Source organism: Lepisosteus oculatus, chromosome 12 (genome assembly GCF_040954835.1).
Source record: "Lepisosteus oculatus isolate fLepOcu1 chromosome 12, fLepOcu1.hap2, whole genome shotgun sequence".
In the NCBI taxonomy this organism is placed as follows: domain Eukaryota; kingdom Metazoa; phylum Chordata; class Actinopteri; order Semionotiformes; family Lepisosteidae; genus Lepisosteus; species Lepisosteus oculatus.
The window spans coordinates 15839459-15851480 of NC_090707.1; the positions used below are offsets into that span (position 1 = coordinate 15839459).

The 12022-nt window shown below is 38.8% G+C and overlaps 2 protein-coding genes across 3 annotated transcripts; both read left to right on the top strand.

The window, feature by feature from the left end:
• The first annotated feature begins 760 nt into the window (after nucleotides 1-760).
• bbs5 (Bardet-Biedl syndrome 5) lies at nucleotides 761-5723 on the top strand. Of its 2 annotated transcripts, XM_006636529.3 has the most exons (12): nucleotides 763-914; nucleotides 1293-1375; nucleotides 1462-1527; nucleotides 1897-1946; nucleotides 2125-2252; nucleotides 2594-2729; nucleotides 3181-3276; nucleotides 3529-3591; nucleotides 3973-4107; nucleotides 4434-4517; nucleotides 5194-5217; nucleotides 5313-5723. In XM_006636529.3, exons 1-12 carry the CDS (start codon nucleotides 853-855, stop codon nucleotides 5412-5414), a joined length of 1029 nt encoding a protein of 342 aa, XP_006636592.1. In that variant the 5' UTR covers nucleotides 763-852; the 3' UTR covers nucleotides 5415-5723. The 2 variants fall into 2 exon arrangements, with proteins under 2 accessions (XP_069052637.1, XP_006636592.1); XM_069196536.1 differs by lacking the exon at nucleotides 1462-1527 and having other exon boundaries at nucleotides 761-914.
• Nucleotides 5724-7097: 1374 nt separating this feature from the next.
• klhl41a (kelch-like family member 41a) lies at nucleotides 7098-10809 on the top strand. The gene is made up of 6 exons (XM_006636528.3): nucleotides 7098-8295; nucleotides 8670-8827; nucleotides 9047-9154; nucleotides 9433-9618; nucleotides 9888-10034; nucleotides 10320-10809. The coding sequence occupies exons 1-6, from the start codon at nucleotides 7189-7191 to the stop codon at nucleotides 10429-10431; spliced, it is 1818 nt and encodes a 605-aa protein (XP_006636591.1). The 5' UTR covers nucleotides 7098-7188; the 3' UTR covers nucleotides 10432-10809.
• Nucleotides 10810-12022: the final 1213 nt, after the last annotated feature.

The following is a 12022-nucleotide window of genomic DNA, read 5'->3' on the forward strand; positions in this document are numbered from 1 at the left end:
AAAAATTTATATCTTTATGTTTGAAGCCTGAAATGTGGCAAAAGGTTGAAAAGTTCAAGGGGGCCGAATACTTTCGCAAGGGACTGTACATCTCATCATTGGCCCCACCATGATTGGTAGGGGCCAATGAAACACCCTGGGATTTTTGAGAAACACCCTGGGATTGTTAATGACTACAGAGAGTCAGGACCTCAGTTTTACATCTCATCCAAAGGACAGCGCCTTTTTACAGTATAGTGTCCCCGTCACTATACTGGGGCATTAGGACCCATACAGACCACAGGGTGAGCACCCCCTGCTGGCCCCATTAACACCTCTTCCAGCAGCAACCTTAGCTTTCCCAGGAGGTCTCCCATCCAGATACTGGCCAGGCTCACACCTGCTGAGCTTCAGGGGGTTGCCAGATTTGAGCTGCAGGGTGACAAGGCTGCTGGGTAAATGGCATTGATGCCTAAATGGGATTCAACACAGTCTGACCCTTTGCCAGTACCTAAGGCTTGCCCTTTCTGATGCAGAAACTGCAGTCATGCAGTCTGGTTATGCTGAGCAATGTGATATGGTAGGGTTAAGCTAGCAGCAGGTGTAGATAAGGTGTTCCCTTGCCTGGGATCTTCTAGATCATTTCAGTCGATCCCTACCAGATCATTACACGCAGTTGACTAGCTGCTTTTTGGCAACTGGTCGTGCTACTGAGGTCTTGTGTCGCCCTGTGCTAATGAATATTTTGATCCTTTCTGCTACCCGTCGTCATGTTGCCACGGTGACGCGCAGACGCTCTGACTGGAGCTGCGGGGCCGTCCAGTTGGCAGGATATCGCACGTTATAGTTGACAACCAAAATTTTAAAAGTGAAATGGCGTCTCTTTTAGATGCGCTTTGGGAAGACAGGGATGTTCGATTCGATATTTCTCCACAGTAAGAATTGTTTATTTCCAATGTAGCGAGTATTTTCACCATAAATACTCCGTTTCGTTTTCCGATAGGATTAGCATTGTTTATCTCGATGTGGCGAGTAGCTACGGATAAGTGTCTTATGTGCTCTGTTGCAGCTTCGCTAATCCAGCCCTGTCAGCAGGATAAGTCTTTCTATATCGTTTTTATTTTAAGATAAGTGAAAGTACACATTCTCGCATTACCAAGAAATGCCTTCAATTACCGGATAAAGTGTAGGATAAAAACATTATTGAGGTTAAGTGGATTTCGTGCTACATTTAAGAACGGTAAAAATAGTCGTATCTTTAGTCTAACATCAAAGGGCCTAGTGTACTAACCTTAGTTTTCGACTTCATAAAGGCAGATGAAGGCGAGGCCAGGCGAGGTTTGGATAGATTGTCTGGATTCCATTGAAGACACGAAGGGAAATAATGGTGACAGAGGTAGGTGTTCCCCCGCGGTTAAACACCTGGGTGGCTGTGTGAAATCGGAGTTAATTACAGTTTTGCTTACTGAACATATTTTGCAGGAAGGCTTTTGGTGACCAATTTAAGAATCATTTGGCATTCTCTGGCTCTGCCCCGGGTCAATCTGTGTAAGTACTATTTGAGAAAGTGACCTTAATCGCAAAAGTTTACTTGCACCTGATATGCAGAAACGTAGTAAAACTATTGTAAGTTATTGATACAGGTTCTACTTTTTTCAAAGCCTAATTGTAAATAACAGCCATAGCTGGAGTTCAGAAACCTTGAGTTTTAGATGTTGAGATAGTGTATCTGCATATGTATTGTCAATAAACTGTTGTATTTGCAAGAGTGCTTTTGCTAAAGAGATCTCATAGTATTTCAGTACATATTCCAGGATTGTGTAATGTAGGGACTGTAATTCTTTGACATGCTTTAAATTTGCAATAGTAGCAATAAACCAACATATTTGATTTGTGTTTCTGCTTTGTGTTTAATAGCTGTAGGCTACAACTGTATTATAAACATCACAACAAGGACGGCTAATTCCGTGAGTACATCTTGTTGCTATCCAGCCTTTCTGTTTAGATCAGGTTAACTAATTTTCCCTTTTCTTTCCTGTGTTGTCTTTTTGGAGAAGGCATATAATTTATATCTTAATTCTAATGTGTAAAGCTTGTTTACCTTTAAACTTTAACTTGTTTGTCAACTTCATTGTTTTGTTTTAGAAACTGCGAGGGCAGACTGAAGCACTTTACATCTTAACTAAATGCAACAACACCCGATTTGAATTCATATTTACCAATGTAGTTCCTGGAAGTCCGAGACTCTTTACATCGGTTATTGCAGTTCACAGGTAATTTACACCTTCAGTTGTAAATTCATTATACACAGGGCAATGCTGACACTCGAATACAAACCTGAATACAAGTAAAAAATGAAAACATTCAAATATCTGACACTGGCCCCAGAGGTGGTTATGTTGTACGTAGCACAACCTACAAGGTGAAGTTTGAAATATGAATAATGAGCACTGCAGTGCCTCTTTTTAAACAATTTTCTGTATCAAAGTACAGAATGTACTATATCAATCCCATAACACTTTTTTAGGTTATAAAAGTAACATAATTACCAGTAAATTCCACTCTGATGTGAATCCTGATAAAAAAATATTTTATTCATCTCCGTTGCTTGCAGAGCATATGAAACTTCTAAAATGTACCGTGATCTGAAACTAAGAGGAGCCCTCATTCTAAACAAGCAGCTTAGACTTTTACCCCAGGAGCAAGTGTATGACAAAATCAATGGAGTTTGGAATTTGTCCAGTGATCAGGTATGTGTGGTCTTACACTCGAAATATAAATAAAAGAATATGCAGAGGCAAACAGAGTACTGTTTTATGAACACTTCTTATTCCAGTGAGGACTTTCTGTAGTTGTTAGAAACTTTGTATTATTCGCTGGTTCTCCAGTTCCAAATGTGTCTAATGTTAACAGGGCTCAAATGCAAATAATCGTTCACTCTTGCCTTGGTATTCCCTTACTGCTTCTTAAATTACATGGAAGACACTCCTCACCTTTCCCTGATAGCTAGTCTTAGGTTTATTTTTAACAACTTCCGGTGCAAGAATATACAACTACCCAACTGCTATTTTTAACTCTCCTTGTCCACATAATTTAGTTATACTCAGAATTCAGAAAAGCGCATAAAGATAAAAATGAGCCAACAAAATCTGTCAATTTTTTTCTCCCTGTATCAAGAATTCTAAAGTATATATTTTTTAGGGTAACTTGGGAACCTTCTTTATCACAAATGTGCGTATTGTGTGGCATGCTAACATGAATGACAGCTTTAATGTCAGCATTCCTTATCTGCAGATTGTAAGTAATATTTTTTTTATTAATCCAATTTTTAACTTTTAAATATGCAATGTGCTAGTTTGTTTAATGAAAATCATACAGAGTTTCCAAAGGTGATCACCCTGTGTAGCCTGTATGTATAGTGAAATTGTAATGCATTTATTATTTTGTTTAACTGTGCTCCACTCTTTAAATTAGAAAATTCTTATTCTTAATTTATATTGGATAGAGCATTATCTTGGTGATATAAATTGTTTTTTTTTTTTTTTCAAGCGTTCTATCAAGATCAGAGATTCAAAGTTTGGACTGGCATTAGTGATAGAAAGTTCTATGCAGGTAATCCTGGATTTACATCATGTATTTCCTACATTATATGTTGGTAGAATCATAAGTTCTTTATAATAAATACATTGAAAATAGACATATTAAATACTAGTAGGGACTACTACATCAATTACGTATGTACAGTATTAGAGAGGTTACATTTACTTCATGATTAACTTCTTGAAAACGAGATGGTTAATTCAAAGATATAAGTTTCGAACATATTATATCTGTTGCTCAATACCAACCTCAAGAGCACAAATTGCAGGGTTCGTGCAGGTACATCTCATCTACTGTACTTCCTCTGACAATGGCAGACAGCCTTTTGATGTTGTATTTTATAACCATGAAATAATCCATAATTTTTTGTTTGTAATTTCCTTGCTTTTCTAGAGCGGGGGATATGTTCTTGGATTTAAAATTGACCCTATTGACAAACTACAGGATGCAGTAAAGGAGATTAATTCATTGCATAAAGTTTATTCAGCTAGTCCTATTTTTGGAGTAGACTATGAAATGGAAGAAAAGGTAAGTCTTCATTTGCCTTCAGTGTAAGAGGTGAACTTAACACATCTGAAAGTAGTGTATTTAAAAATACTGTCAAGAAGAAATGGGCAACAATTATGGAGTTATAGTCACTGTATTAGAGATTATAGTCGCTGTTGAAGCGATACTCTATTATATGTTTATTTTTATCATCATAATTCCAGATTATGTTGCTTTTTCTCCTGGCCTTTGTATTTTTATTTGACTCAGTTGCTTTTGAGATCGGGCTATTTTCTGGTATTTGTATGTTACAGTGGTAGCAGGGTTTTTTTTAGTCCTTGGTCAGAACCAGGTTTGTGCCTTTTTAGCCCCAACCACTGGAAGAGCTGACAGTGGAACAGGCCCAGGATGATGTTGAAATAGAGCCAGATGAGCAGATTGATGCTTTTGCGGTGAGTATGCCGTTTTGAGAAAATCTCAATGGACAAATCCCACACACAAATAAGTAACTTACAGATGTATAAATCACAAGTAGTATGTACTTGCCCTGTGGTGCCATTTTCCATATGCATATACAGCACATACTGTACCAACCCTGATATACAGGGTTCTAAATTTGTCTGTACATTCATATATTTCTGAGAGCTGTAGAGGGGTAGATTTGGCTTTTGAATGTGTACCAACTTTGTACATGCAGTCTATGTACTGAATAATTTAATATTTGCCATGGGTTTTCTAATTTTAATAATAAGTGTTGAGTATATGATTACGTTTATGTTATATAGCCAGTTATAATGGTATAGCAAGATTATTTTAATAGAAGCAATTATAGGATATCAGTGTGGATGAGCAGTATCTGAATGTGTAAAGGGATTTTTATGTACTTTCTACTTTTTCAACTCATTCAGAATTCCAGGTTATAACAGTTATTTTACATTTGAAGATTTTCTCTTTCACCTTGTCTTATATGGACCGAAGACATTAAAAATACTTTAGGTCACTAGCGTTCTATCCTGAACATGGAGCTTGAATAATAATGCAGTTATTTTTTCTTGCATGCACGTAGATCTAAACTATTGTTGTAACTCTTTACATCTCACTATGTTAATTTCAATTTTTTTTTTCCAGGCGTACTTTGCAGATGGTAACAAGGTAAGGTTTAAAATATGCAGTTTTATTTTTACCTGTTAAATATGTTTATAGTAATTTTTCATTTCCTGTTGTATTGTTTATTTTTTGTTGAAAAGATTCAAGATCGGGAGCCTGTGTTTTGTGAAGAACTGGGGCTAGCTGTTGAGAAACTGAAAGAAGGGTTCTCTCTTCAAGGACTGTGGGAGGTTATGGGTTGATACCCTGAGCCACTGCTGAACGGACCAATAAGGCTTTCATCGTTAATTGTTCATGTACAAAATGTACAGTGTTTGAAATTGTAAAGCTATGGACTCTAGAGTATTTAATTTATTGCATTACTTGAAGAATCTGTGATAAAATATTCTAAAGATTTCAGCTGAGAGTAATTGTTTAATTTTGTATATAATATTGTATAGATCTGCACTTGTATTATTATTTTTGTGAAAGTATAGTTATTGGGTAGATTTTATAATTCTAGGCTATATTCAAAACATTATCTTTGAATAATAAATCATTGTAAGACATTACCTCAATTAAAACTTAATTATTCAAAGAAGTGAGAAAGTTTATGGTTTGTAGTATTTATTAAAATAAAAAATAGATAAAAAGATTTGCCCTAAACACTTGTCATTTCACTGTACACATTTCATTGGCACTGGCACCTGTGCATGAGGGGAACACTGTGTCATTTGTTGTTTTAAAGTAGTGAGTACACAAATACAGTGGGTATTTACAAATGAACCAGAGTTGCTGTACTGTTTCACAAATGGGAAAATAAAACTGTCAGCTGTTGTTTTAGCAGCTGCTTTCTGCACAGTTCATCGGGAAGGCTACTCTAAGACGAAGCCAGGGACATAGAATTAACAAGAATTTTGGCTTTAGTCACCTGAAAAGAAAATCCTGGCTTCAATCTACATTTATAGTGATGTAAGGCTCTCTTTTCTCAAATGATTCTAACACCGTATATCCAGTGAGTAGTCACTTCTCATTTTAAACCAGTGGTGGTTTACTAGGAACATTCTACACAGCTGTGTCATTTCCATCATTCTTCTTACTCAGATATTTATTGACTGATCTGATGTCATTGTTTTTCAGATTCTTGTTCTGTTCCAGGCAATGCTTGAAATGTTCAAATATTTGATAAGTTTGTATTTAAAGCTTTAAGAATGAAGCAGAGTTTTTACTGTTTTTTTTAATCTGTTATTGAAATAAATACATGGGTAATGTTTTCACTTACTATTCATTAATTCATACATTAGTCCTACACTGGAAACTTTAGATTTAATAGATTAGCAAAATGTTAAGGATGTTTGCTATAATTCACATCAAAGGATATCAAACAGAATGAGAAATAGTAAAAACTTAATATTGTAAAATGTGCTGGGCTCCAAATAGAATTAATAGAAATTGATTGTCTTCTTCGTTTCTTGTTTTGAATGATCTGTCCCTTATATTACTTTCATTACCAGTTACCTCGCTGAATTTGAAGAGTGTAATATACAGATACTTAGGACAAGAAAATCAACTGTACCTAAGAGAAACTTCCAAATACATATCTAGAAAAGTTACTCATATCCTTAATAATAAACAATACTATCTGAATTAAATGATTAATAGTTCCTATTGGAAAGATGAAGATAGGTCATTAATTGTACTCATTGTTATATAAATAGTTGGTCACTGATTTTTAGTCATTGTTATATAAATATGTATATGTTTCTGGATTTAACTGTTGTACGTCAATTCCCATAGTGACCAAAATCCACAGTTGCTTCTTTCAGTCTGTGACAGCTGCTGGAGAGGGACAACTTTCCAATTTGGCTAACCTGAATTCCTGCAGGCTGGGGTGTGTGGCTATATTTAGAGGGGTAGGATTAAATTGCAGGGGCTTCAGTCTGAGCACTGTGCATTGATCAGCCTTTTTCCAGCCAGACCAGAGTGCCGGCAAGTACTGGGGCCTTCACCTCTGTCTACAGCCCAGATTTCCTCAGAATGGATCTCACAAAAGACCTGAAGGAAGAGCTCCGTCTCTACCAGAGCACCCTGCTTCAAGATGGCCTCAAGGAACTCCTGGATGACAACAAGTTTGTTGACTGTACTCTCAAAGTGGGGGACAAAAGCTTGCCTTGTCACAGGTTGATTTTGGCAGCATGCAGCCCATATTTCCGTGAGCTTTTTTTTGCTGAAGAAGGGAAAGAGAGCAAGAAGGAGGTTGTTCTTGAAAATGTTGACCCCAAAATAATGGATATGATCGTGAAATACCTCTATTCGGCTGAGATAGAGCTCACAGATGAGAATGTGCAAGATATTTTTGCTGTGGCAAGTCGCTTCCAGATCCCCTCTGTGTTCACCGTGTGTGTGACTTATCTGCAGAAACGACTTGCCCCTAACAACTGCCTGGCCATATTCAGGTTGGGGCTTCTCTTGAATTGCCCAAGACTGGCTGTGGCTGCACGCGATTACATTTCGGATCGATTCGAGCTCCTGGCAAGAGAAGATGACTTTCTTCAGCTGGCCCCCCATGAGCTGTTCGCCATTATCGGTGGAGATGCGTTGAATGTGGAAAAAGAAGAGCTTGTGTTTGAGGCCGTGATGAGCTGGGTCAGAAAAGACAAACAGAACAGGGTCAAGAGCCTCAGCGAGGCTTTTGACTGTATCCGCTTCCGTCTCCTGCCTGAGAAGTACTTCAAAGAGCACGTGGAAAAGAATGACATTATTAAGTCAAGCCCTGAGCTGCTCAAGAAAATTCAGGTGATTAAAGATGCCTTCGCTGGAAAGCTCCCAGAAAAAGGGAAAACAGGTGAGGCTGGGGAAGGTGTGGTGAACGGCGACGTGGGAGATGAAGACCTGTTGCCTGGTTACCTTAATGACATTCCCAGACATGGCATGTATGTCAAAGACTTTGTCCTCATGATCAATGACACAGCTGCTGTGGCCTATGACCCCAGTGAGAATGAGTGCTACCTGGCTGCCATGGCACAACAAATTCCAAGAAACCATGTCAGTCTGATCACCAAAAGCAACCAAGTCTACATCGTTGGAGGTTTGTTTGTGGACGAGGAAAACAAAGAATTTCCCCTGCAGTGCTACTTCTACCAGGTAAATTATTTTTTGTTTTTTACAGGAAGAGCTCAAAACGAATAATTCCGCTGGAAATAGTTGAAATAGCATTCATAAAATGTTGTGAAGGAGATATTTATAGGATATGTCACTAGATCTTTTCAAAGTTGGGATGGAAAAGGAAATCATTAAGTTTAGTAGACTAATGATTTTGTGGATGAACTAAATTCATCCTTTTGGCATTATACATCAGTAAGGATTAATATAGTTTTGTGTAATTTGTTATTTGGGTATTGTCTTCTGCCCTGGGGTTATTGAGTGGGTTGGAGGAGAGAGTTAAATCCAGAGTCTCTGTGTGTGCCAGTACAAGTTGCTCTAATCAATCAATACATCGTTCCTGTGCGCTGTTACAGCTTGACAGTATTGCTGGTGAATGGATTGCTCTTCCTCCAATGCCTTCGCCCCGGTGTCTCTTTGGTTTGGCTGAAAGCGACAACCTCATCTTCGCGGTCGCAGGGAAGGACCTTCAGACGGATGAGTCTCTCGATTCACTGCTGTGCTTTGATCCTCAGTAAGTACAGAGGGCCGCCGTCCAGCGCATTGAGCCCAAGAGGCTAAAAACGTGCACGCAACTCGTAGCTCTTTCTGGGAGGGGAAAGGATCTCTTCTATGGCAACAGGTGTGGCTGGAAGGGTGTACTTCACCATGTAATGAAATCGAGTGTGAAAACTCTGTTTATGCTCGTGTTTGGCACTCTTGTTTTTTAATGTCATCCTTATCTGTCTTCCAGGGAGATGAAATGGAGTGAGAGCAAAAAGCTGCCAATTAAGATCCACGGTCACTCTGTGGTCTCGCATAATGGATTGGTCTACTCAATTGGAGGAAAGACAGATGACAAGTAAGGAGGAATGGAAGGGGGATGCAGCTGTAGGAGGTCTGAACCACTAGGATGTGAAACGATGATTATTTACCTCAATCCTTCGACTTCAGTTTCTGGGAAAAGAAATCGGCGTGCAATAATAAAAACTACTGAAAATAAACATGCAGAAAAGACCCAGCGTCCTCTGAAAATGTGTGCCCAATTCAATGAGAATGAATAGGATAAATCTCCTTGTGTGCAGCGATAAGCCTAAAAGACGTGATTAATCTTCGAAACAATTACACCCTCTTTTGCAGGAAAACCGTAAACAAGATGTTTGTGTACAACCCAAAGAAGTCGGAGTGGAAGGAGCTGGCTCCAATGAAATCTCCACGGGCGATGTTTGGTGCTGTTGTTCACAACGGCAAACTTTTTGTGGCTGGCGGAGTCAATGAAGACGGCCTTACCGCCGCGAGTGAGGTCTATGATTTTGCTAGTAACAAGTAGGTGTTTCAACAACCTCTTTTCCAATCTGAAAAAAGGTGAATCATGCAGAATTAGCTCTTCTGAATTTTGACTTTGACAGATGAATGTAATAATGTTAATAACGTTAAATACTGTATACTTATTCATGGTGTACCTTATTGTTTGGAAATTACATACTGCGATATGTCTTTTATTCACTTAAAGAACAAATATTACTGTCTTATACTAAGTATTGTGATTTACAGATTAGCAAAAACTCTTAACTCCTCTGTATTTATATTGTCAGGTGGGAGGCTATGACTGAGTTTCCCCAAGAGAGAAGCTCCATTAACCTCATCAGCAACGCAGGGTCTCTGTACGCTATTGGAGGCTTCGCCATGATTCAGCTTGAAAACAAGGAATTTGCCCCATCAGAGATCACCGATGTCTGGAAGTAGGTTTTTATTTCATTACCACTGGCGTAAACTATTTAAATGATGGACACCCTTTTTGCTCAAGACAGACTTGCTGTTAATCAGCATCCACACACATGATTGTCTGGATGAGAACTAAAATTAATTGAGTGGAAGTTTCTCGATAGCTTTAACATCAATTTTAGAAATAAGAATGGCGGTAGAGGCCTAAGTGTTTTTCCACCTCCAGCTCCCACTGCCTGTAGGATCTGTTGAGTTTTTTGTGCCGACGCGGGTGACTGATGGGGTTGCCCTTGTCGCGACAGGTACGAGGACGACAAGAAGCAGTGGAGCGGGATGCTGAGGGAGATCCGTTACGCCTCTGGAGCTTCCTGCCTCCCCATCCGCCTCAACGTCACCAAGATGTCCAAGCTGTGACGGCCCTCCTGTGCTTCCGAAACGAGCGCTTCACACGAAGGCTGAAGAGCAAGTCGCCGTCCAGCCTAGATGTATTTTCTGCACGTCTTTTGAATGTTTTTAACACTTGGGAGATTTAACTTTTAAGTTTTCCATCCTCCAATCTTCATCTGGCTAAGAAATATGTTATAGGCTGAAAAACCGTGCTGCCTAACAGCATCCCTTGTGTTTTTAACATCAATCTTCCCAGCACTAGACAAAGCTGACAGTTAAGAAACACATTTGTTATAAATGAAGTAGAAACAGTACTTGTGACTTATATATTGCCAGATATATCAAACTGTATTTTATGTTGCTTTGATTTTTTTTTGTAAAATAAACAATTTAAATTAATATAAAGCAATTTGTTTGAGTATTGTCCACTTTATAGCCAGATCCTGTCAATTCTCAGAAGCTAAGCAAGGATGTCAGTGGTCAGTAGTAGACTGGGAGACTTCCAGGGAAAATGAGGTTGCTGCTGCACCTGGTTCCAGTGGGCTAGTAATTACCAATCTACCTTTTGGACCAGAAACTCCAAGCCCCGAGCCAGTGTCCCAGTACCATGAGCAGGGACACAGTAAGAGTAGCTGTATTTCAGCTAAAATGTTAAACTGATGTCCCAAATACTCGGTCATTAAAGATCCGATGACACTTTAGAGTAGGGGTTCTGACTGGTGTCCTGACCAAATTCCACTGTGTGTTTGTACAGTGGCCTTCCTAAAATTCCCCCTTAATTCAGTGAAGCAGTTTGTTCATGTCACTTCCTCTCCGCTATGTTGCTACAGATTGTAGTGGGACTGCTGGCACAAGTGTATCAACCAGGTGAGTGCAGTATTTCAGAGTAAGTCCCCTTCCATGTGTAAAGAGCTCTGGAAGTAAAAGCATTCAGTGAATGTAAGGATTATTACTAAGCACAATCACTCCAAGACACCTTTTCCTAGCCTTCATGGAAATCAGAGCTAAAATGTAAGCTTTCTAAATTTCCATGCTTTGCGTTTTGTAAGAAGGGGCTAGTGGCATGGTTCAATCCTAAGAACATTTTAGTGTATTCAGGCATAGAAGAGGATTAAGCAGTACATATGTAAATGATTCTTCAAAAGAGACACCATTTACCTGCATTCTGAGACAACATAAATGCAGAGCTAGTAGGCAATTTGACATCTAAAAGTTCTGTACCAGTAACATAAAAAACATGGATAAAATGATAGAAATTATTTTAAAGTAAGTTCTTAAGTGAAGCTCATTTCTTATAGCAGTAAATATGCAAATCTCTCTTCTTTTCACCCCACTCATCTGCCTCTTGGTCACTTCTCACTCTGCACAGGAGTCCCAGCGTCCTTGTCCTGTGGCCACGGGGCTGAGCCTCAGTCAAGACCAATCTAAATAGTCAATAAATACTCTCAAATGCATCTAATCCTTGGGGACCTTTCTTCCTGTGAATTTTAAAAAACGTTTAGAAACAGCTGGAGATTAAGATAAAACGTGTAGTCTACTAAAATATAGTACGTGAAGCAGTGGTTCATACTGTATGTGAAATTGCTTTAACTTCACATAAGACAACAAAATAAGAAAG